This window comes from Lissotriton vulgaris, chromosome 7, assembly GCF_964263255.1.
Source record: "Lissotriton vulgaris chromosome 7, aLisVul1.2, whole genome shotgun sequence".
In the NCBI taxonomy this organism is placed as follows: domain Eukaryota; kingdom Metazoa; phylum Chordata; class Amphibia; order Caudata; family Salamandridae; genus Lissotriton; species Lissotriton vulgaris.
Window position 1 is genome coordinate 362,925,918 of NC_141695.1, and position 27,203 is coordinate 362,953,120.

At 44.0% G+C, this 27,203-nt stretch overlaps 1 protein-coding gene across 7 annotated transcripts in view; it reads left to right on the forward strand.

The window, feature by feature from the left end:
• LOC147701648 (leukocyte immunoglobulin-like receptor subfamily A member 6) overlaps nt 1-27,203 on the forward strand; it is a 602,586-nt gene that overhangs the window by 444,621 nt on the left and 130,762 nt on the right. For all 7 annotated transcript variants that reach the window (XM_086930274.1, XM_086930269.1, XM_086930270.1 and 4 more), the window contains 2 exons: nt 12,713-13,003; nt 20,826-21,116. In XM_086930274.1, the coding sequence (XP_086786400.1) occupies nt 12,713-13,003; nt 20,826-21,116 (582 nt within the window). The remainder of the gene's footprint in view (nt 1-12,712; nt 13,004-20,825; nt 21,117-27,203) is intronic.

Below are 27,203 nucleotides of genomic sequence, written 5' to 3' on the forward strand. Positions count from 1 at the left end.
CAACGATCCACATCATTGATCGAGAGGCCGACACCCTAATAAGCAGCCACACGGCGGAGGACCTAAAGCTCATCGCTTTTGCCAACCACATACGGAACCACCAGGTAGAAGAACTTCTGGAACGCTTCCCCGAGCTGTTCAAAGGCCTGGGGTGCATCAAATGCGCACTGATCAAACTGCACATTGACAAAAACGTCGCCCCCACCGCTCTCCGCCATCGGAGAATCCCATTCCACCTGCGGCCGTTGGTGGAGAAGGAACTGGTGAAACTCGAGAAATTGGGGGTCATCGAGAAGGTAACCGGGCCCACCCCGTGGGTGTCGCCCATGGTCATCGTCGAAAAACCCAAGCAGCCGGGCGAGGTCCGGCTATGCATAGATATGAGACTGCCAAACGCGGCAATCAAGCGGGAAAGACATCTGACCCCGACGATGGATGACATCATAGCCGATGTGAACGGCTCGAAGTGGTTTTCCAAAATCGACCTTAATGCGGGGTACCATCAACTGCCGCTCGCTGAAGAGTGCCGCTTCATAACCACCTTCAGCACTCACTTGGGCCTCCGGAGGTACAAGCGACTCAACTTTGGAATATCCTCGGCTGCCGAGGTGTTTCAGAACACCATCAGGGAGCTGCTTTCAGGACTGCCAGGAGTCATCAATGTGAGCGACGATATCCTCATACACTCAGCCACGGCCTCCGAACATTACAAACACTTGCGGGATGTATTGAAGAGACTCAGTGCACATGGAGCAACACTCCACAAGGAGAAATGCCAATTCTTCCAACCCTCAATTGAGTTCTTTGGCTACGTGTTCAACCAGGAGGGAGTCCAGATCGACCCGCGAAAGTCGAAGTCCATCAAGGACGCCCCAGCACCCCAATCGCCCACGGAAGTGAGGAGCTTCCTCGGAATGGCCACATATTGCGGCCGCTTCATCCCAGGACTGGCCACACGCAGCGAGCCTCTCCGAGCGTTGACAAAGGCAGATGCCGCCTGGACCTGGGGCCCCAAAGAACAGGACGCCTTCCGGAGCATAAAAGAAGCGCTTCTGGAGAACGCCACCCTCTCATACTTCGATCCGACCAAGCGGACTGAGGTAATCGTGGATGCCAGCCCTGTGGGACTCGGGGCAGTCCTGACACAAGAACATGAACCAGGAAAATGGACCGCCCTAGCATTCGCGAGCAAAGCCCTAACTCCCACCGAGGCTAGATATGCCCAGATTGAGCGCGAAGCGCTAGCCATCAAGTGGGCCTGCGGACACTTCCACCTTTACTTACACGTACAAGCCTTCGTCATGGTCACAGATCATCAACCCTTGGTGCCACTCTTCAAGGGCACTGCCCCCCATCCACCGCCACGAATCGAGAGATGGGTGATCCAGCTCCAAACTTATGACATGGAGGTCATCTACAGACCCGGAGCCAAAAACCCAGCCGACTATTTGTCACGGCACCCACTGCCGCGAGAACTGGCAGCCACTGATGAGGAGTGTGATGGCTACGTTCAGTGGGTGGCTCTCACATCTTGCCCCCAGTGTATGACTCTAGATGAAATCAAGGAGGCAGCCACAGAAGACCTCCCCTACATGCGGTCACTCCAGGCGGTGCAAGAAGGGTCCTGGACGGAGTATCTCCGGCCCCCCCCGAGTTGGTCGGCGGCGGACAAGGAAACCCTCACCAAGTATTGGCAGATCCGCCATGAACTTAGCGCCACGGAGGAGGGCACACTCCTAAGAGGGACGCGCCTCGTGATACCAAGGCAACTCAGACATCGGGCCACCCAACTGGCCCACGGAGGTCACCAATGGGTCACCAAGATGAAGGCGCGCATGCGCGAGAAGGTGTGGTTCCCCGCACTAAAAAGCACCGTGGACGAATATCTTAAGAACTGCATGTCCTGCCAGTTAACCAGCGACCCGGAACGTCCAGTTCCCATCATCACGGAGGAAGCCTGCACAGCTCCATGGGAAAAGGTCAGTGTGGATTTTGGGAGCTTCCCCGGTGAGGGGCACACTCTGGTGGTCATAGACTCTTATTACAAATACCCCCTCGTAGAGAAAATACAATCCACGGCTTTTACCCACGTGGGGCCAGCACTTGAAAAGATGTTCTCCCTATTCGGCCTGCCTGGTGAACTCAAAAGCGACAACGGCCCTCCCTTCCAGGGAGCGGAGTTTGCCACCTTCATGACGACGCGGGGCATCATCCACCGGCGCATCACTCCCCAGTGGCCACAAGCCAACGGGGAGGTGGAGCGATTCATGCGAACACTTAACAAAATGTTCAGGATCGCTGTGGTCGAAGAGGCCGACCCCGAACAGAGACTGCACGAATTCCTGAGAGAGTACCGGGGAACGCCCCATTGCACCACGCTGAGAAGCCCGTGGTCGTTGATGTTTCAAGGCCAACGAAGGGACTTCCTCCCCGTGCCGCCGGGGCCAAGGCGGGAAGATGAGGAACCGGATGAGATGCAGGAACTCGCACAAAGACGCCGGCGCAGGAATAACATGCGGGCGGACAACCGCCGCAGGGCCACCCCAAGGCAACTACATCGAGGGGACCGGGTCATCATCAAGAATCGACGACCCGGGGGAAAGTTTCGGACTTTCTATGAACCAGGGCCGTGGACGGTCACCAACACGAAGGGCACCATGGTGACCGCCAACAAGGAGGGAGAAGAAGTGTCAAGGAACTCGTCGTGGTTCAAAGTAATCACTCCAGCCGGCAATGCAAGTGCTGAAGCCCAGGAGGACATCCCCGAAACACCCGGAGCGACAGCACCAGAAGCGGCGAGTAGCTCTGCAGCAGACGGCGGGGGCCTCACACCAGAGCCTGAAGCACCAACACACTCCACCCCCGTCCGGAGCCAGGCCCACCCCGGGGATCGAGGCTCGGGCTGCACGCCTCGTTACAGTCTGAGGCCCAACCCCCGCCCCAACCAGAAACTCAATGACTATGTCTGCCACCTGAGCTCCTGAACTCTGCAACCGGGGAGCACGCAAGTACCCTTTCAACATTGTATATTCGCTTCATGAACAGTTTACTGAATATTTTGAAATTGTTGAAAGTTGGATAGAGATGTAGTGCGGTTAGCACTCTAGCAGACGCACGCACGCATCCACGCATCCGCAGGCCAGGCGTGGCCTGCGGGGTCCAATAAAAGAAGGACGCGCGCTCGGGCACGGCACTTCCGAAAGAGACGAGTGTGTGGTTTACTGGCTGATGCTCCGCGCTTCCACCCCTGCGCACGTGGCCATGCTGGTTGCTTAGGCCTACCCACACACCCACACCACACTAATTTTCACAGTTCTTTAAAGGCAAAACAAAATAGCCATATTGTTATTTTATGAATTTTTATTTGCCTGCATGATACACAATTATTTTGTGAATTAAATGTTATACCTAACATATGTTTTATTTAGTTTATCTAACTAATTCATGCTGTATATTAACCAAAAAAGTGTGCACATGAGTCCTAGTTAAAACAGAATAAAAGCAACCATTCCAAAAACACGCGCTGGGCAGAAAGCAACATAAATTTACCTCGTCTAGTGCACGGCGTGTGGATGTTGTGAGCACTGGCAGGGAGGGGCTCTTGAAGAGAGACTCAAGATCTGAGGCTTTTTAATTTTAAAATGAAAGAGCTAGTTGTACACGTCTGTGTAATGAAGGGAACTCACTTCCCATTGCTCACGGGGAAACTTAGGGAAGTAAAAGGGAGTAAGGGGTAAAGGTGGGTGCATGGTGGGATGGAGACTCAGTGAGGATAAACCCCCTAAAATGCATATTGTGTTTAAGCAAGGAGGTGGTTTAAAAGCTGCTGACTTTGGAGCTGGGGAACTGGGTAGTAAATATTAGCAAACCGCTTTCTATTAATAATAAATTAATAAACAGCGATCTCGGAGAAATGCAAGTGCAAACTATTTTGGGAAGCAGCCACGATTAATAAGTTGTTACTCGGAGAAATGCAAGTTGCTGGTGTCCTTGGAGTGATGTGTAACTTAATAAAGTAAATAGTTCTAGGAACTGCTAATGAAAGCTCCTGAGTTAGGACACTTGTAAAAGGGTCAGTCCTCGTGGGAGGCTACAAATGGAGAAAAGATTATACTAAGGAGCGGCTAACAAGCTCATTAACAAATCAGAAACCAGCATTTACAAAAGAGAATAACACAAGCCAATGAAAAATGTGGGCGGAGATGGGCGGAGCTTCAAGTCCATACTCTAATACAGCATGCTGCGCAGAGCATGCGCTGCCCAGGCTCGACCTAAACAGTAGATGTCAATGTATTAAAAATGTCACATCAGCCTACAATTCATCCAGTAAGTCAATGGAACAACCAATGGCTGCACAAAATTAAAAAAGTATCAAAGGCTTGCACATTTCCTTATTTAAAAAAGTATTAAAATCACAAAAGTTAACTTCGGAGTCAGACTACTGGGGAGGGGCCCAGGTGTTTGACTGACCCACATATAAATTAGGACAAGGGCACTTAATACATGTGAGACATTGTAAGAAAATAATGCTTAGCGGTAGTGTAATTATATGAAATTACCACAAAATGATGTGTTCTTAGGCAAAATGCATCTCCAACTGAAAAAATTACCCTAATGGTTTGTTCAGGTAAATATTTAACTTGAAAATCTAATTTTGAGTTGCTTTCTGGTTGTTTGCATTCAAAACACTGCTGCTCTCAATTTAATTTGTAGTTTGCACTCAGAAATTACCCTAATGGTCCGCTTGGGTAAAAACTCTACCTGAAATATTTGATGAGTGTGCACATTTAAGGAACTGCCTGCGGCTCACATTTAAATCACTGCTTCTCACGTTCGGTTGTGTAGTTTCATACTTAAAAATTACCTGAACCATTGGGTTAAAAATTAACTAGACCGCTCAAGTTCAAACACATACAAATGTCTCCCTGAAATTACAAAATATGGCATAATGGTGTAATCTCTGTGATTTCAAGTTTAATTATGCAAAATTTCCTAGATTGCACCAATTATGCCTGTGTTATACTGTGTTATAAATATTTCACCCTAGCCTACTTACCACCAGGAATATTTATTTCTCGAGTTCTCCCTTCCTCATCCCAGTAATGTATGTAAGAGTTGAGAGGCACCACATTCTCAGTTCAGCATCGCTTCCAAACCATTTCTTTCTTCATTTCCGACCATTAAACTAACCTTACTCTGTTCCCATCATCATCCCTAACCATGTGAGGGTTCCAAGTTAAAAAAATAACTGATGGAGAGACAGACACGTGGGCATTAGCTAAGTACTAGGATGAGGAAGGGAGATTGGCAAGTAATCTAATTATTATGTACTCCTCCTCTTCTTCTTCCCATTCCTGACTTTTTGAGACACTAGCCAAGTGGTATGCCTAAATCCTAAATTTGTATTTATAACTGCAAAACTCCATAGAATACACTGAATATAACAGTCCTAAGGCTGAGAAACACCTGACAAGACGCCCGTGCAAGCAGCTAAGTCATTTCCTTGTCACAAATGTTGAAGATGAGACCTAAGCGGATACTGTAGATACCTCAGTGGCAGAAATATCAGCTCAATCAGCCAATGATGCAGCCATTCCTCTCAGTTTAGCATGAATTATCCCAGGATCTCCACTACCCTTGTACTTAAGCAGAAAAAAATGACAAATCCTGTTGTAGGAGGATTTACTAGTGGTGGGAGAAATGTAGGTTTACACTTGTTATGTTATGTTATGTTAATAACTTTTATTTGGCGCACAGCTGCCCCAGCGAAGGGGCGTCCTGGCGCCTGATCAGATACCACAACATAACAGGTCAGAGCTGAAAGCAGAAGAATCAAATACCAGAGGCAAACAGGTGAGTTTTGATGGCACGTCTGAAAAGAGTGAGACTATTTAGGGCACGAATGTGTCCAGGGAGGGAATTCCAAAGATCAGCCGCCAGAATACGAAAAGAGCGTCCTCCCATCCTACTCAGTCTGAACCTAGGCTTAATCGCCAGATGGTGAGATTCAGACCTGAGGGACCGCGTGGGGACATACGGAGAGATAAGGCCCGCAAGGGCGGGAGGGGAGGAAAGCTTCAAGATCTTAAATGTCAGACAGAGAGCCTTAAATTTGATTCTCTGTCTGACCGGAAGCCAATGAAGGGAGGTCAGGACAGTGGAGACGGAGCAGCATCTCGGAAGGCCCACAATGGCCCGTGCGGCAGCATTCTGCACTCTCTGGAGCCTAGTAGCCTCAGCCTGATTGACTCCAAGCAGCAGAGCACTCCCGTAGTCTAACCGGGAAAGGATAGAGGCCTGAACCACCAGTTGCCGCGTGGGGGGGTCGAAGAATTTGAGGACAGGTCTCAGTCCTCGCAGAATACCAAAGCAGGTAGCTGCTGTCTTCTTAGTATGACTGGTAAAAGAAAGGTTGGAATCCAGCCAGACCCCCAGATTTTTAACTTCGGCCGCTGGAATTGGGGACACCCCCAATTCGGGAGGCCACCACTGGTCTCCCCAAAGTTCCGCCTGCTTCCCCAAAACCAGGACCTCGGTTTTCTTAGCATTAAGCTGTAGGCTGTTGTTACGCATCCAGTTAGCCACAGCTATAAGTCCTGCACGGAATCTGGGTGCATTCACCTCAGGGTCCCCACTGAGTGTCACCGCCAGCTGCGTGTCGTCGGCGTACGATGTCATGGTAAGGCCACATTGCCTGACGACAGCAGCCAGCGGTTTCACATACAGGTTGAACAGTGTGGGGCTTAAAGCAGAGCCCTGAGGGACTCCCAGACCCAGAGAATGGAAAGAGGACTGGCCAGGTGGAATGGCTACTTTGAAAAACCGGTCCGAGAGGAAGGTTTTTCAAAGTAGCCATTCGATGCACATCACCTCTTTGAAATGGTAAACAGCAAAAAAGTGTAGACTTACACTCAGTGCAGAAGCAGATTTATATGTGAGTAAATCTAAAAGTTTAAATTTACCTTGATGAACTAGCCCCATTGTCTATGTTCAATTGTTCTGTGAATTTAAATCTTGAAATCTTGATCACTTTAACCTAAAAGGATACGTTCGGTTTTGATTCTTATCATTAGAATCATTGGGACAAATAACTTGATTAAGTACTTCTTGCTCATTATGAAAGGCTGAGTTCACCTTTGGAACAAAACCTGGTGCTCGACTTAATACTATTCTGTCATCAGAATCCTCGTACAAGAAAGGCAATCCAAGCAATTGTGCTGTTGTGACTACTCAAAAGAAAACATTGAGTCTCAAAAATTGGTCTGTAATTTCCTGTGATGGTGAAAATCGACAATTGCAAATGTGGAAAAAGTTTATGGAACTTCCCATGGAGGTCATAATTCGCTTTCATTTGGTCTTAATAGAGAGAGCCAAGGAAAGGCCAAGTGATTAAAGGCTCCTTTTGTAAAAATCAATTGAAACCCCATGAGAAGAAAACCGGGCAATGCACCACATATATATTAAAATTGGGTACATGCCAAATACTTGGGAATCGGGGTCTCTAAAGACCCGGCTCATTTCAAAGAATGCAGCCTCCTGCCCCGCTGCAGCAACTCAAGAGTGATGTCCTACACTGGAAGTCGCACCCATTGTCCCGCCTGGGGTGGGAAGCCTTATTCAAAATGATGTCCCTTCAACGGTTTTTGTATGGCTTGCAGAACATGTAGCATCCAGTCGGAGCTGAATACTTTAGGGCCATAGATGGTGCCTTGAGAGAGCTCCTGTGGGACGGTAACCACCCAGAATTGCTATGCAGAAGCTTACACGATGGTGGTACGACAGGGGACTTGGTTTCCCAGACATCAAGAAATAATATTTGGTGGCACAACTTACTGGAGGTTAGATCACACTGGGACACCAACCTACTTGGCAATCTATAACACACCTGTGGATATGACTGCTGGGACTTAATAGGCATCTCTAGAGTTGGGGATCGCTGGAAGGCAGGAGGAGTAATCCCTTAGTCCATTTGCAAGTGGACTATGAACTTGCTAATACTGAGTATTTTAGGTATCTAAAGATCCGGCATGCGTTGCTCGCAGTGATAGCAAAGGGAGAGACGCCACCAGACTCCTCCCCACTAGAAGATAGGGTCTTAGACTGGTCTCTCCTGGAAAAAGCCATATTGTTAATATATAAAAAAAGTATCAATAAAATGACGGACCCTCTGCTTTGGCTTAGAGCCACGTGGGAATACAACACGGCGGGTTTGGAGGATGAAGAATGGCTTGAGGCCTTGGCTTCTCCTAGAGAGACTGCCATCTCCTCTAGCCTTAGACTTGTACAGCTGAAGGTACTTCATAGAATATACCTGGCTAGACCAATGCTGGTAAAGATGGGATATAGCGCAGAGGTCAGATGCACAAGAGGATGCGGGCAGGAGGGCACTTTCATACACATACTCTGGGTCATCCAGAGATACTGGTCAATATTGAACTGGTGTATGGAGCGAGTAATGGGCAACAAAATTTACTGTAATATAAAACTCTGTCTCTTGAATATTTGGGGCCCTACAGACTAAAATACTAAAGATAGAATCTGGGTGACACTTGGGATAATGATTGCTAAGAGGAATATTGCAAGATTGTGGCGGGCACAGGAACCACCAACACTGGGTGAGGGGGGAAAGGACATGGATTGGTGCATGGCATCGGAGAAGACTGTATACGAATCCAGGGGGTGTGCCACCAAATTGGCACATATTTGGAAAAAATGGAATGAATCCCGGGAGGAATATGTGATCCCCCGCAGCCTAGGCAGGGTGCTGATCCGGGATGGCCGTTCATAAGTTCACCCAATGTAAATTGTTTGTAATAACGCTATGGTCTCAGATATATTGTTAAGTTTGTGCCAGCACAAAGCCTCGGGCACACGTCTGCATGATGTCTAATGTGTTTAAACCTGTCCCAAATAAAAAAGTTTTATAAAAAAAAGCAATTGGGTACAGGCATCAACATTGCCAGCCCTACCTCCTGTCACCGTTTTTTAAACTACAACATTATTCATGCGGGCCTTTGAATCACGTTTATTCTGTGAAGAAAGCACAAATAAAAAACAACAAAACTGTTCATTCAGGTAATTCTGAAACAGCATTTTAACTATTCAGCGCACTGGTCAGATTGCTACGCAGTGCTTAATTTGTGAATGAATACGTGGCACGCCCAACGTTTTCTACAGAAACCAACCGCTGGCACTGCCAAACATCAGAGTTGACAAAATTAAACTCCATATCGTTTTGATTCCACCTCAGGCTGATTATTCCCCTGGCCCTTTAGTCTCACTCGTGCAGGTTTGTTTTTCTTGCTGTTTTCTTCCCTTTTCATTGTTTTCTGCTCTTTGGCCAGCTTTAGTTGGAACCTTTTACCTTCTTTAGCAATGCTCTGCTTTGGAATTAGTGCACAGATTCCAGAGACAGTCAGGGGTCAAATGTCTGAAGGGGTTACTATGTACCTATCCTCCTGTTTTAGCACAGTGGTTCTGGAGGAGTATAGCTTAGCAGCCCAATTTTGACCAGGAAAGTTGTGGTTTCCACTCCTGTCTCAGTCAGTGGTACAGTAGATAATCCATTTTCACTATGCCCTCCACTGATCATTTTCCCCTCCCCCCTATCATGGATGCAGTCTTACCCTCTATAACCAATATCTGCAACTCCATGTTTAACACTGGCATCTATCCCGAGACACTAAGGAAAACCCTAATAAAACCGTTGCTCAAAAAACCCACTCTTGATAAAGAAGAACTCAAAAGCTACCGCCCCATCGCCAGTCTCCCACTATTAGCAAAAATAGTGGAAAAAATTATGAATGCCCAACTCTCCTCCTTCATCGAGGATAACAAATGCCTAGATGAATCACAGTTTGGCTTCCGACGCTTCCACGGAACCGAGACGCCCTTGGTCAAAGTGGCGGACGACATCAGATCTATCCGGGATGCGGGAGGCACCGCCGTCCTGATATTACTAGACCTGTCGGCGGCCTTTGACACGGTCGACCATACCACCTTGGTCGACCGTGTCGAGAGCATAGGCATCCAAGGTAATGCCAAAAATCTTCTTGCCTCCTTCCTGGCCAACAGGACCCAGGTCGTCACTGTGGGACCTTTTGAATCCTCCCCCCTGTCACTACCGTGTGGAGTTCCCCAAGGCTCATCCCTTAGTCCGACACTATTTAACATTTATGTGTCGGACCTTGCCAAAGTCATCAGGGCACACGGGATGAGCCTCACTTCATACGCTGATGACACTCAACTGGTCCTTGCCGTCAAAAATGACGGGCTTCAGAAAGCCAACATGTTCAACCAGGGCATGTCGGCTATCGGGAACTGGATGTCACACAATTGTCTGAAGCTAAACTCCGACAAATCGGAGGTTGTAATTTTCGGCAATCTCTCTCCGGAGTGGTCCCCCCTTTGGTGGCCGTCATCCATGGGCCAGCCCCCAGTCCCGGTTGACAAAGTGAGGAACCTGGGAGTCACGTTCGACAACCGTCTGAACTTCCTTCCACATGCCAACCAGATATCCTCTTCAGCCTTTCATAAACTTAGGCTCATCAAAAAAATTCTGCCCTTTTTACCTGAAAACATGGCGAAAACGCTGGTAAGCTCCCTGGTGCTCTCCACCCTAGACTATTGTAACGCTTTGTTTCTAGGGGCCCAGGAGAGAGTGTTAACAAAAATGCAGTCTATACAGAACGCGGCCGCCAGGCTCCTAGGGTGAATCCCCAAATTCCATCCGGTTTCACCCACCATGAAACAACTCCATTGGCTTCCGGTGAGGAAGAGGATTAAGTTTAAAACCTTGTGCCTGGTATACAAGGCTTTACACAACGCTGTCCCAGCGTTCTTCACTCAGAACCTTACCCCCTACTGTCCATCTAGAGCACTGCGCTCCTCCAGCTCCCTGGACCTGGTGATCCCCCGAACTAAATCTGTCAACTGGGGTGACAGAAGATTCCTTGTGGCTGCTCCAAAACTATGGAACACACTGCCTCATTCGATCAAGACTAGCACGTCCCTCTGGTCTTTCCGAAAAAACCTCAAAACCTGGCTTTTTAATCAATGATCTCCCAGTCCCCTTTGTTGGCCAAACATTGCAGTTACTTAGCGCCGAGATGCCCACAGGCCTTCGTTTCGCGCTTTACAAATGTTAAAATAAATAAATAAATAAATAAATAAGTGCTCTTTAGGCTCTAAAACGGTCGGTCTGAAAACTGAGTGGAGGGCATTGCAGGCCTTACATTGTTCAAGACTCGTGGCGCTATATACACAGCAATCTAGGAAATTGTCTAATTTATTTGCACATGCAAACCACTGGTGTAGTTTTAAAAATGGTGTTTATAGAACAACTGTATAGCAACAGCTTATGACCCTTTTAACATGGTAATAACCATCAGCATTGGCAGTGACTAAAAGTGGTTAATTTCTGGAAGCCTCCAACAAATCTTGCATTATTAAGAGGCTGATTAAACTGTTCACAATAAACAAAAATATTCAGTATTCAATGGTGCCTCCATGGGGTTTACCAACAGTGTTAAGTGGTATTCAGTAACCCCCATCTAAGCTTTAAAATTGGTTTCTCATATTGGCTGACATTTAAGATGGTCTTGTTGGTGGTAATAATGTCAGCAAGAAGTCAAGGGGAGGAGGGAGCCCTATTAGCTTCATATCCTTATATCTGTTGTTTTCCAGATGGTGTGAAACTAAAGCTGGATCCAAAGTTTAATTCTAAAATGTAGTCATCATTTCATAAACATTAAGAAATAATTTTACTGGTTTACAGTCTGGGGGTGAGGATTCAGTCCTTCTGGGTTTGGATGTGAAGAAAGCATTACAAGTCTATCTAGATACAAAAAAAGGATATAAGAACAACTAATTCTCTTTTTGTTGCTTTTGAATCTACTAAGAGGGATAATAAGCCATCTATAATAAATATTGGTACATGGGTTCTTCAAGCCATAGCAAAAACCTGAGCTGCAGCACAAAGTCCCTGGCTCTTTTCAGAGTAAGTTTAGGAGGTGAGTGTCAGCATCTTGGGCAGAAGCAAATAATTCATTTATTCCTCAATGCAAATTGATGTTAAAGCATAATTTTTAAAAGAAGGGGGATCTGTGGTCAATAAGAAGAGTTCTTCCATGTTCATATTGAAAAAAGATTCGAATAGTAGTATCGTCTATGGACCAGGTCCACCTCCATATTACGTTTGGACTGAGATGGGGAAGAACGAGGTTTTGGCTAAGGAAGAGTATCCTGAGTAATATTTTCATTTACACAAGCCTGTTAGTTGCTGGTCCCAGCACAAATAATAGTCTCTCTGATTATTGGGTGTTCTATTTTTGCCAAATTAACAATAAGGTATACGAATAGAGAATTAGCCAGCATATGAGGGCTGCCTCCAGTGGCTACATGTAGCCTGTTCAGTGCTAAAGAAGAGATCTCTTATTGTATTAAGACATGTACATAATGTGTTCTGGTTTGTGCGGGTGGTAGGCACTGGCACTCATTGGGAAATGGGAGAAAGAATGACTAAAAGCAACATAGGAAAACAAGCCTTGGGGGTGAAAACAGACGTGTAGAGTGATGAAAGAAAGAGGCAGAAGTTAGAAACAAAAATATATTCAGCAACCTAGGTATTCAGAGCATATGAAAATGCTAGGAAATGTACACTCTGATGTCTCACAATGCCGTTTAACAAAATATTTATCATTGGTTATTTCAGATCTCCCAAGGCCGTCCATCTCCTATGAGCCGGTGAGGAGCCATGAAGGCGATTACATAATTACCTGCTCAGTACCCCAAGACAAGACAGTGAAAAGAATGTTCCTGTATAAAGATGGAAAGCAATCACCTCTAACTGATCGCACTCCTTCACCTGGGAACCAGAGCATGACTTTTCCCATCAGCGGCGTGAATGCCAGAGCTGGCACAGGGTACAGGTGCTCCTATCAGATCCAAGAGTCTGGAGAATTTGTGGAATCACCGCTCAGTGACCCCATACAGATTGGAAAAGGTGAGCTGTGTGACATTTTATATTTGAAGATGGAAAAAACCAACAGTTGGAAAAAAGAAAATGCCATTACATTAGTAAGCCCTTGATTTTTGTGTTGTCACAAAAAGAGGCTTAAGCAAGGTCTGTGAAGTTTCCATCTCCAATAAGAACCATAGCACACTTGGTACATTTTAAGAATAATGTATTTCTAGCCCATCATAAACGAGTCACAAATCTTCAAAGAGACCTGCCTGCATCTACCTCATGCTAAATATCAACATTCCAATATAGAAGCGTGGAAACTAAAAACCCCCATAGTGACTGAGAGCTACCCTTTAATTGATGTCACTTCACATGCAACTCCTTACCAACCTTATATCAGCCACTAGAATTTCATTGCACTTATTCACTTCCCTACTCTGCATTTCCTATAGAACCATCTTGTGCAATTTATAAGCAAAGATTTTTTTCTTTTTTTTGCAGAGTTTTATATAGCACGAACTTGAACCGAATCAGAGATCACAGCGCTTTACATAGCACCAGTTACGTTACATGAGGACACTCATTTTTGCTAGGCACGGGGAGATTACGTGATTTGCCCCGAATCACAGGATGTTCAGCGCCATTGCAGCCACTCAAACCCAGTTCGCCAGATACAAGTTTGACCGTCCTAGTCGTTAGCCAACTTCTCTCCCAAGTAACAACGTAAAAGGCTAACTAAGGCTAGGGCATAATGTTGCTTAGTTAAGGATGGATAAAAGTCGCTTAACCCACTGAAACTGATCTAATGTGCAGTTCTCTGTTCATTTTAGAAATCTAGGGTTGTTCTATAAAGAAAAAAATGCTCAGCAAATATGCAACTGACTGTAAGGATGCAATTTGATAGGCTTGATAAATGTTCCATACATAACAGTGTTGGAAAGGTGAGTAAATAATGTTTTAAAAATATTTTGGTTTGTGAACATTGCAGTAAATAGTCCATCACAGATGTGATGAATGTTCTGTCCCCCATATTACAATCCCCATAGGATGAAATGGGATTGTAATATGGTGGACGGAATATCCGTCACGTTAGTGAAAGAGTATTTTCGTCCATCAAGATATAAATCTGGCCCAAATTTTTTAAGGTCATATCTAGGGTCTTTCATGAAAGACAATATTTTATCTTCTGAGTAAAGAACTATAACTTCTATTTATCATTCCATTCCATTTAAAGTCTTTTTGAGTTAACATGTACATATATGCATCTATGCTAAGCAATGCTAAATTTCCGCTAGGCAGTTCTAATCTCACATAGTTTCACATTATTCTTGTTATGCAAAATTACTGAAATTATTCGAGCACCCACAGTTGCACAATTACGCACCATTCGGAGCTAAATTTAACTGTGAGTCCTTGGGGCAAAATGTAAACAGTGTGAGAACGCGAGCGGCTATTGCTTGCAGCACTTGATTTTTTTAGGTATATTTTTAACGTAAAATGCATTCTTTTATCCAAAGTGGTAAACCTCGATTTGCTTTTGTTGTATTTATGCATATTTTTGTGATTTTTCCAGACATTTTGCATACTTATGCAAAAGCTAATTTCACACATTTTGCACATTTTTAATCTGTACATGGATACGTCACAAAACAATAAAAGAAAAGAAATACAAAGTTAAGCAACCAAAACAAAATCTTCAACATATCTGCTGCTTATCATGTTACCGATCAGGCATATGGATGCCAATGTTCAATGTGTCAGACTAAGATGGTTGTGCGAAAGGTGAAATCCAGATATACCCTTTACATTTGTTGGTTGCTGAGTGTGCAAATGTGCATTTAGCAAGCTGAGTAGTAGAGTTTCTATAAAAAACTACAGTGCCTAAGATCTGTTGGGCAGCAGGAAGCTGTTTCTATAGTCTTTATATGCTATAGTCTTTATATTTTTCTTTTGTTTGCATGTGAGTTTGGCTGAAGAATTCATTGGTCGGGTGACGTAGGCATGTTGTTGATATGATTAACCTTTTTTATAACTAATCGTCAGGTTAGCATTTGCATTTCAAGTAAACACATTTGCATGTTCTCTAACAACACAGGATTTGTAAACAAGCATGCGTATTAAAGAGCAAACTTTGCAGTATGCCAAGTAGTTTGTATGTAATGTATGTAGTATTAATACAGCTCAAAGCCAGCTGAAATACAGCAAACTGCTGAACAGGGTTAAGTTTGTGACCATAGAAGCACATTTACAAACAGCATACTGATAAGCTTACTGGATTTTGTTTCCAGAATACGTCCTGTGAAAGGGCAACAGTGCACTTTCAACTGTAAAATATAAACTTGAACAAATGACTCTCCATAATGCAAAAGGGAATACCCGAATGAAAAACATATGAAGATTGTGTAATACCCGAAATGATAATGAAGCCGTTGACTTAAATATATGATGGGTATATAGGCAAACAGGTGCAACTTCCGTTTGTCTCTACTAAATTCACATTGTTTTTTGGGTTTTTTGTCCTCATTCACCTCCAACTACAGTGTACATTTCGATTGCTCGTACACCAAGTTCGTAAGTGTAAGGTCGGGTGTGTCCCATCATCAGGTACACAATAGGACAGAAGCACACTGCCCCAGAAGGGTAAGTCTCTCTCAGCTTTGTCCGGATAACCGGTAGATGCATATAAAGGAAATGAAGAGGGAAGACTATCGCAGCTTAGAGAGATTTTCATAGGTGTAATCATTGGGCAAGAAGACATACTATAGGTTATACACCTCACTCGTCCCTCAACTATCTCAATAGAAACTCTAAAACGTCTTCTTTTTGCTTGCAGTGTTCTCCATTAAATCCATTTTAGACACATAGTGCAAAGAGTCCAGCCACTCTACGTACTGAGTGGGGATGTCTGCTACCCACTTAAGGCAAATCTCCCTTCTCGCAAGTATAATTGAACAAAACAGAAGATGTGTAGCAGGGCCTGTAATAGCCTCCTCCACTCCAAAAACAATCAATGTGAGGCCTATCTTGACCTGGACCCCCAGTTTGCTTGAGATGGTCTTACCCACTTTTTCAGAGAATTGCAGAATGACCGCACACTGTGAAACATATGGCCGTCTGATGCCTTTTCTAATTCACATTTAATTCATTTGGCCAAACCTTCCCTTGCCAACTTAGACAGCTTTCCAGGAGTTATGTAGGCCCTATGAAGTGAAAAATGGTGGTTCTGTAGTAGGGGATCTCTGTGTATAGTCATAATCTAGGGAATAGTCCCGCCCATGTGCGTGGACCCCGGAGCAATCAAAAATAATCTCTTAAATTGTCAAAAAATGCAGAACTGCAAAGACACTTAAGAGAGAATTTAAAGACAGATAATGCAGCCTATATCCACAGGCTACACTGTCCAGTACTTAAACTAGACATTCCACCAAACTAACCACACAAACAGCACAGCTTGCCCAGTTTCCTCACAGAGAAAACTTGCCTCTACCAGCAAAAGCCTCTGGAATGATAGAGAGGAAGGCATGGACAGACAAGCCCCATAGGCTGCCATTATGTGGCTCAAATAGGATACTGTGCCGTTAAGAAAACTTTCCAGAACTCTCTCAGTATCCCAGAAAGCACAGCAGGTCCCTTTTACTTTCAGTTCTTTTTGAAGGCGTAACACCCCAGACCTGTAGCATTCCTTATATGAATATCTTACTCCACCGGGGAGGAGGGTGGGAGCTTATGACTATAACAGAGATACCAGTACTAGAGAACTGGAGTTACAGGACAAAAACTACACCTTCCGTAGTAGGGGATCTCTGTGTATAGTCATAATCTAGTGAATGGAATGGCAAGCCCATTCCCAAACCAAAGCGGCGGTGGAGAAAAAAACATAACACCACTACTGTGCGAACAGATTTCGCAGTGAAGCCTGCCCAACCTGAGCGTCTGTCCTGGCATCAGTGTCCAGACAGTAATGCTTAGCAAAGGTATGAGGCCGACTTCCATGTGGCCGCCTTGCAGATTTCTGCAATTGGAACATTACGCAGCAAAGCAGTCGTGGCAGCTTTGCCCCTTGTGGAATGAGCCTTAGGTTTACCCCCTAAGGTCTTATTAGCCTTTTGGTAACACAATTGTATACAGGACACAATCCACCTAGAGATGGACTGCTTGGAGGTAGCAAGACCGGTCCTGACTGATCCATAATTGATAAACAATTGGTCCGACCTACGAATATCTTTGGTTTTATCCAGATATAATTTCAACACCCTCCTAACGTCCAGGGAATGTAAAGACCTTTCCGCTGGAGATGAAGGATTCTGAAAAAACGTAGGCAAAGTTATAGTCTGGTTGACATGAAAATCAGAAATAACCTTGGGAAGAAATTTAGGGTGAGTACGCATAACAACCTTAGCAGCATGAAATACAGTATAAGGTTCTTGGCAACACAACGCCTGAATTTCACTCACCCTGCGGGCCGATGTAATGGCCACAAGGAATGCCGCCTTCCAGGACAGGTGCTGCAACAAAGCCTTATGAATAGGTTCAAAAGGCTCCTTCATCAATCTGGACAGCACCACATTCTATTCCCATGAAGGCGAAGGAAGCCGGACAGGAGGGAATACTTTCTTCAAGCCTTCCAAAAAATCTTTGATCACAGGGATCTGGAAGAAGGAAGTCTGTGAAGGGCATTTCCTGTAGGCAGTCAATGCAGCGAGATGAGCCTTAATGGAATGAAAATTAAGGCTTTTGCTGGTAGAGGCAAGTTTTCTCTGTGAGGAAACTGGACAAGCTGTGCTGTTTGTGTGGGTATTTTGGTGGAATTTCTAGTTGAAGTACTGGGCAGTGTAGCCTGTGGATATAGGCTGCATTATCTGTCTTTAAATTCTCTCTTAAGTGTCTTTGAAGTTCTGCATTTTTTGACAATTTAAGAGATTATTTTTGATCGCTCCGGGGTCCACGCACATGGGCGGAACTATTCCCTAGATTATGACTATAACAGAGATACCCCTACTACAGAACTGGAGTTACAGGACAGAAACTACTCCTTTCTTCTCAACCAAGCAGGCTTAACAGTTGAGTATAGTGTGCGCATTGAACTTGCCAAATGTGTTGCAACTGCTCCCTAGGCAAGTACTCCTCCCACAGATCCTCAGCCAGAGTGAACAATTCATCGGCGGCCTGAAGAATTGCTTCTTTGCTTCCAGGGGATTTTACCACCAGCTGAGACTCCAGATAATTTCTGCTTCCCAAAGGGGATCTGCGACTTTGCTCCTAACTTTTCAGTTGAATGTATTTAAATTTCGCCAGTTTCCCCCCCATCTTTTGGTGCATCTCAACCCAGGGTAAGAGTTCACCATCCTGAGCTTGTTCTCCAACAGCAAACACCTGTCTCTATTATAGAGGTATCTACCTTGTCTTTTAGACATTCCAGTATCCCTGGAGAGTCCCAAATAGGAACCAAGTTCGAATAATAGCCTAAGCTTGTACTCTGTCTAATTATTGACCACATTTTTGCCATGGCTTGCTTTACTTTCAGTTTAACCTTCCTAAAGTACTTTGAATCTCCATACTTAAATAAAAAATGGTTTATACCTACTACAGCTCCCTTCAGAATAACATTAAACAGGGCACACAAAATCAGAACAGTCTGGGGAGTTTAGTAGCATTCCAGAGTGTGTCCACTTACAGACCCATTCATAGTATTGGAGGGAGGGATAAGTCCTGCTTTTCCCTTTTTCGCGGTAGTTACTTCCATGAGATTCTTATGCCCTTAAATGCCCAAATGAATGCGTTAATGGCCTGCTGGAATCTAACAATCCGAGATTTTTCAAAGTGCAAGAGAACTGGTTATTTCACCTTCCCAAAGATTGTTAAAGGGAGGTGTGCCCAGCCCTTCATTATTCAAGTACATATCCTTACAATGGTGTCCAGGTTAACCCCTGTGATTTTATCAATATCTTTTTCAAAATTGAATCCCAGATATCTCCTTTTCTTTTTAACTAACGGGCTATCCTCTTCAAGATTCCAAAACTACTACCTCTGTTTTTACCACAATAACTTCATATCCCAACCCTCATAACCAAAACATGGAATATCAGCTGCGGCTCTACTTTTTGTTCTAGGGGCTCTATATATAGATTAAACATGATGGGTGATAAGGGGCAGCCTTATATAGTGCATCTGGGTTTTTTAAACAGTTCTTTGAGATTACCATTTACAAGTATTTTAGCCAATGGGTTCTGCTATTTTAACCGGATAGCCTTACAAAAATTATCGCCTAGATTGTACCTCTTTAAGATGGTCGCTAAGAATGAGCAGTTTACTCTGTCAAAGTCTTTGGCAGCGTCTAGGTTAACTACTGCCAGAAGAATCGAAAGAGTATAGGTTGGGTCTATCACACCTATCAGGCTATGTGTTGGTTAATGTAGATATCTACCCTTGCGGAAATCCTTCTGGTCGCTATGTATCATCCCATCTATGACTTTACTAAATATGTGCACCAAAAGCTTTGCAAACATTTTGTAGTCTTCGTTAAGCAGAGATATCGTCCTAGCATTTTTTTCTTCCTGGTTTGAATATCAGTGTAATTATTGCCTCACCCCAGGATTTGGGCAGCTGTAGGCCTTTGCCCAAATGTCAATGAGCAACAGTGTCATGAATGGGATGAGTTACCTAAACAACAACACAACTGCCAGTACTGGATATATTTTGAATGATTTTAAGAAAACCCCTATGGATGAGACATAAGGGCCAGGATAGTTATTTGCATCACTAGTTTATTCATTTATTTTGGCACTAGTAAAAACAATTATTTTCATAAACAGAAATGATTTACATGTGTATATACAAAAGATTTAGAAAAACAAAATAATGACAATATACTTATACAAAACAATTTACACAATATTTACAACACATCCACACTTTCACTTTGGCCAAACACATTCATCCATCTACAGACATACCACAAAGCAAAAAATACTAAGGACAAGTCTATCTAGATACAAAAAAGGATATAAGAACAACTAATTCTCTTTTTGTTGCTTTTGAATCAACAAAGAGGGATAATAAGCCATCTATAATAAATATTGGTACATGGATTCTTCAAGCCATAGCAAAAACCTGAGCTGCAGCACAAAGTCCCTGGCTCTTTTCAGAGTAAGTTTAGGAGGTGAGTGTCAGCATCTTGGGCAGAAGCAAATAATTCATTTATTCCTCAATGCAAATTGATGTTAAAGCATAATTTTGAAAAGAAGGGGGATCTGTGGTCAATAAGAAGAGTTCTTCCATGTAAATATTGAAAAAAGATTCGATAAGTAGTATAGTCTAGCGACCAGGCCCACCTCCATAATACGTTTGGACTGAGATGGGGAAGAACGAGGTTTTGGGTAAGGAAGAGTATCCTGAGTAATATTTTCATTTACACAAGTCTGTTAGTTACTGGTCCCAGCACAAATAATAGTCTCTCTGATTATTGGGTGTTCTATTTTTGCCAAATTAACAATAAGGTATACAAATAGAGAGTTAGCCAGCATATGAGGGCTGCCTCCATTGGCTACATGTAGCCTGTTCAGTGCTAAAGAAGAGATCTCTAATTGTATTAAGACATGTACATAATGTGTTCTGGTTTGTGCGGGTGGTGGGCAGTGGCACTCATTGGGAAATGGGAGAAAGAATGACTAAAAGCAACATAGAAAAACAATGCCTTTGAGGTGAAAACAGACGTGTAGAGGGATGAAAGAAAGAGGCAGAAGTTAGAAACAAAAATATATTCAGCAACCTACGTATTCAGAGCATATTAAAATGCTAGGAAATGTACACTCTGATGTCTCACAATGCCGTTTAACAACATTTTTATCATCGGTTATTTCAGATCTCCTCAAACCGTCCATCTCTTATGAGCCGGCGAGGAGCCAAGTAGGCGATTACAAAATAACCTGCTCAGCACCCGAAGACATGACAGTGAAAAGAATGTTCCTGTATATAAATGGAGTGCAAAGACGTCTAACGGATCGCACTCCCTCGCCTGGGAGCCAGAGCGTGACTTTTCCCATCAGCAGCGTGAATGCCAGAGCTGGCACAGGGTACAGGTGCTCCTATCAGATCCAAGAGTCTGGAGAATTTGTGGAATCACCGCTCAGTGACCCCATACAGATTGGAAAAGGTGAGCTGTGTAGCATTTTATTTTTAAAGATGGAAAAAACAAACAGTTGGAAAAAAGAAAATGCCATTACATTAGTAAGCCCTTCATTTTTGTGTTGTCACAAAAAGAGGCTTAAGCAAGGTCTGTGAAGTTTCCATCTCCAATAAGAACCATAGCACACTTGGTACATTTTAAGAATAATTATTTCTAGCCCATCATAAACGAGTCACAAATCTTCAAAGAGACCTGCCTGCAACTACCTCATGCTAAATATCAACCTTCCAATATAGAAGCGTGGAAACTAAAACCCCCCATAGTGACTGAGAGCTACCCTTTAATTGATGTCACTTCACATGCAACTCCTTACCAACCTTATATCAGCCACTAGAATTTCATTGCACTTATTCACTTCCCTACTCTGCATTTCCTATAGAACCATCTTGTGCAATTTATAAGCAAAGATTTTTTTCTTTTTTTTTGCAGAGTTTTATATAGCACGAACTTGAACCGAATCAGAGATCACAGCGCTTTACATAGCACCAGTTACGTTACATGAGGACACTCATTTTTGCTAGGCACGGGGAGATTACGTGTTTTGCCCCGAATCACAGGATGTTCAGCGTCATTGCAGCGACTCAAACCCAGTTCACCAGATACGAGTTCGACCGTCCTAGTCGTTAGCCAACTCCTCTCCCAAGTAACAACGTAAAAGGCTAACTAAGGCTAAGGCATAATGTTGCTTAGTTAAGGATGGATAAAAGTCGCTTAACCCACTGAAACTGATCTAATGTGCAGTTCTCTGTTCATTTTAGAAATCTAGGGTTGTTCTATAAAGAAAAAAATGCTCAGCAAATATGCAACTGACTGTAAGGATACAATTTGATAGGCTTGATAAATGTTCCATACATAATATGTTAGAAAGGTGAGTAAATAATGTTTTTAAAATATTTTGGTTTGTGAACATTGCAGTAAATTGTCCATCACAGATGTGATGAATGTTCTGTCCCCCATATTACAATCCCCATAGGATAAAATGGGATTGTAATATGGTGGACGGAATATCCGTCACGTTAGTGACAGAGTATTTCCGTCCATCAAGATATACATCTGGCCCAAATTTTTTAAAGTCATATCTAGGGTCTTTCATGAAAGACAATATTTTATCTTCTGAGTAAAGAACTATAATTTCTATTTATCATTCCATCCCATTTAAAGTCTTTTTGAGTGAACATGTACATATATGTATCTATGCTAAGCAATGCAAAATTTCTGCTAGGCAGTTCTAATCTCACATAGTTTCACATTATTCTTGTTATGCAAAATTACTGAAATTATTCAAGCACCCACAGTTGCACAATTACGCACCATTCGAAGCTAAATTTAACTGTGAGTCCTTGGGGCAAAATGTAAACAGTGTGAGAATGCGAGCGGCTATTGCTTGCAGCACTTGATTTTTTTAGGTATATTTTTAACGTAAAATGCATTCTTTTATCCAAAGTGGTAAACCTCGATTTGCGTACGTTGTATTTATGCATATTTTTGTGTTTTTTCCAGACATTTTGCATACTTATGCAAAAGCTAATTTCACAAATTTTGCACATTCTTAATCTATACATGGATACGTCACAAAACAATAAAAGAAAATAAATACAAAGTTAAGCAACCAAAACAAAATCTTCAACATATCTGCTGCTTATCATGTTACCGATCAGGCATATGGATGCCAATGTTCAATGTGTCAGACTAAGATGGTTTTGCGAAAGGTGAAATCCAGATATACCCTTTACATTTGTTGGTTGCTGAGTGTGCAAATGTGCATTTAGCAAGCTGAGTAGTAGAGTTTCTATAAAAAACTACAGTGCCTAAGATCTGTTGGGCAACAGGAAGCTGTTTCTATAGTCTTTATATTCTATAGTCTTTATATTTTTCTTTTGTTTGCATGTGAGTTTGGCTGAAGAATTCATTGGTCGGGTGACGTAGGCATGTTGTTGATATGATTAACCTTTTTTATAACTAATCGTCAGGTTAGCATTTGCATTTGAAGTAAACACATTCGCATGTTCTCTAACAACACAGGATTTGTAAACAAGCATGCGTATTAAAGAGCAAACTTTGCAGTATGCCAAGTAGTTTGTATGTAATGTATGTAGTATTAATACAGCTCAAAGCCAGCTGAAATACAGCAAACTGCTGTACAGGGTTAAGTTTGTGACCATAGAAGCACATTTACAAACAGCATACTGATAAGTTTACTGGATTTTGTTTCCAGAATACGTCCTGTGAAAGGGCAACAGTGCACTTTCAACTGTAAAATATAAACTTGAACAAATGACTCTCCATAATGCAAAAGGGAATACCCAAATGAAAAACATATGAAGATTGTGTAATACTCGGAATGATAATGAAGCCGTTGACTTAAATATATGATGGGTATATAGGCAAACAGCTGCAACTTCCGGTTTTCTCTACTAAATTCACATTGTTTTTTGGGTTTTTTGTCCTCATTCACCTCCAACTACAGTGTACATTTCGATTGCTCGTACACCAAGTTCCGAAGTGTAAGGTCGGGTGTGTCCCATCATCAGGTACACAATAGGACAGAAGCACACTGCCCCAGAAGGGTAAGTCTCTCTCAGCTTTGTCCGGATAACCGGTAGATGCATATAAAGCAAATGAAGAGGGAAGACTATCGCAGCTTAGAGAGATTTTCATAGGTGTAATCATTGGGCAAGCAGACATACCATAGGTTATACACCTCACTCGTCCCTCAACTATCTCAATAGAAACTCTAAAACGTCTTCTTTTTGCTTGCAGTGTTCTCCATTAAATCCATTTTAGACACATAGTGCAAAGAGTCCAGCCACTCTACGTACTGAGGGGGGATGTCTGCTACCCACTTAAGGCAAATCTCCCTTCTCGCAAGTATAATTGAACAAAACAGAAGATGTGTAGCAGGGCCTGTAATAGCCTCCTCCACTCCAAAAACAATCAATGTGAGGCTTATCTTGACCTGGACCCCCAGTTTGCTTGAGATGGTCTTACCCACTTTTTCCGAGAATTGCAGAATGACCGCACACTGTTGAAACATATGGCCGTCTGATGCCTTTTCTAATTCACATTTCATTCATTTGGCCAAATTTTCCCTTGCCAACTTAGACAGCTTTCCAGGAGTTATGTAGGCCCTATGAAGTGAAAAATGGTGGTTCTGTAGTAGGGGATCTCTGTGTATAGTCATAATCTAGGGAATAGTCCCGCCCATGAGCATGGACCCCAGAGCAATCAAAAATAATCTCTTAAGTTGTCAAAAAATGCAGAACTGCAAAGACACTTAAGAGAGAATTTAAAGACAGATAATGCAGCCTATATCCACAGGCTACACTGTCCAGTACTTCAACTAGAAATTCCACCAAAATAACCACACAAACAGCACAGCTTGCCCAGTTTCCTCACAGAGAAAACTTGCCTCTACCAGCAAAAGCCTCTGGAATGATAGAGAGGAAGGCATGGACAGACAAGCCCCATAGGCTGCCATTATGTGGCTCAAATAGGATACTGTGCCTTTAAGAAACCTTTCCAGAACTCTCTCAGTATCCCAGAAAGCACAGCAGGTCCCTTTTACTTTCAGTTCTTTTTGAAGGCGTAACACCCCACACCTGTAGCATTCCTTATATGAATATCTTACTCCACCGGGGCGGAGGGTGTGCGCTTATGACTATAACAGAGATACGCGTACTACAGAACTGGAGTTACAGGTCAGAAACTACTCCTTCTGTGGTTGGGGATCTCTGTGTATAGTCATAATCTAGTGAATGGAATGGCAAGCCCATCCCCAAACCAAAGCGGCGGTGGAGAAAAAAACATAACACCACTACTGTGTGAACAGATTTCGCAGTGAAGCCTGCCCAACCTAAGCGTCTGTCCTGGCATCAGTGTCCAGACAGTAATGCTTAGCAAAGGTATGAAGCCGACTTCCAAGTGGCCGCCTTGCAGATTTCTGCAATTGGAACATTACGCAGCAAAGCAGTCGTGGCAGCTTTGCCCCTTGTGGAATGAGCCTTAGGTTTACCCCCTAAGGTCTTATTAGCCTTTTGGTAACACAATTGTATACAGGACAAAATCCATCTAGAGATGGACTGCTTGGAGGTAGCAAGACAGGTCCTGACTGATCCATAATTGACAAACAATTGGTCCGACCTACGAATATCTTTGGTTTTATCCAGATAAAATTTCAACACCCTCCTAATGTCCAGGGAATGTAAAGACCTTTCCGCTGGAGATGAAGGATTCTGAAAAAACGTAGGCAAAGTTATAGTCTGGTTGACATGAAAATCAGAAATAACCTTGGGAAGAAATTTAGGGTGAGTACGCATAACAACCTTAGCAGCATGAAATACAGTATAAGGTTCTTGGCAACACAACGCCTGAATTTCACTCACCCTGCGGGCCGATGTAATGGCCACGAGGAACGCCGCCTTCCAGGACATGTGCTGCAACGAAGCCTTATGAATAGGTTCAAAAGGCTCCTTCATCAATCTGGACAGCACCACATTCAATTCCCATGAAGGCGAAGGAAGCCGGACAGGAGGGAATACTTTCTTCAAGCCGAAGAAGTCCTAGTGGAAGGCCACTTAGACTCCTTCAGTATGTCCATACAATCTTCGGGTAGATTCAAATGGCCCTTCCAGAAATGCCAGAGGGGCAGAGGAAGCCAACAGTCCGCAACAGCGACCAAAGGCCCGGCCGGGTCTAGGCCCTGAGCGTTTACTTCCCCCACATCCGTTACCCACTCCGGTGGGGGGAAGCGTTCAATTCTTTTTGGCAGAGTGGAGAAAAATTACTCAGGACAAGTGGGTGCTGAATATTGTTTGCAATGGATACAGTCTTCGGTTCACCAGCCCGCCTCCAGCTATTCCGCCGGTGAGCTCGCAGTTTCAACTGCGCCAGCTCCAGGCAGAGGCCGACATCCTATTAAGGAAAAGGGCGATAGAAGACGTACCTCGGCCTCAAAGGGGAAGAGGTCTGTACTCACGGTTCTTTCGTGTCCGCAAGAAGGACAAGAACTAATTCAGGCCCATTCTGGACTTGTGGCAAGCAAACAAGTGGATTCGCAGAGAGAGATTTCGCATGCTGTCATTGCAGCAGATTTACCCTCAGCTGCAGCAGGGAGACTGGCTTTGTGCTATAGACCTACAGGATGCGTACTTCCATGTGCCCATTGCACAGAAACACAGGAAGTTCCTGCGATTCCAAGTCGGCGCCAATCATTATCAATACACAGTACTGCCATTCGGGCTGAAGTCTGCGCCCAGGATGTTCTCGAAGTGCATGGCAGTGGTAGAGGCACACCTGCGGAAGAACAAGGTGTTTGTCTACCCGTACCTGGACGACTGGTTGATCAAGGCCTCCTCCTTCTCGGAAGCTCAAGCACACTTACAGAAGACGTGCGTTCTATTGAACAAGCTGGGGTTGCATATCAACATGTCCAAGTCTGTCTCGACTCCGGTCCAATGCATACAGTACTTGGGAGCATCCATCAATATGCTGTCAGCAAGCGTGTCTCCTTCGGAGGAGCGACGGTTATCACTACTTCGGAAGGCTCAGGCCCTTATGACCGCTCCATCTACAACAGTGAGGACGGTGTCTTCTCTACTGGGGTCGATGGCCTCTTGTATCTTCCTCACGCCCCACGCACGGCTGCACATGAGACCACTGCAGGAGTGCTTGGAGGATCTGTGGGATCAGAGAACTGGTTCTTGGGATGACACGATAAGACTGTCTCTGCATGCTCTTCAGTCTCTGTAGTGGTGGTGTTCAGCGGAGAATCTCCTCAGAGGGGTTCCCTTTCACAAGGACATTCCCGCACAGACGATCGTGACGGATGCGTCTCTCCACGGCTGGGGAGCGCACTCCGGAGACTTACAGATTCAAGGGACATGGTCTCCGTCGGAGTCCACGTACCACATCAACTTCCTGGTACTCAGAGCTGTTCACTTGGCACTGAAGGCTTTTCATCCGTCTTTCCATACTAACTCTCTGCTTGTACAAACGGACAATACGACCACGATGTATTACCTCAACAAGCAGGGAGGCTCGAGATCACGCACTCTG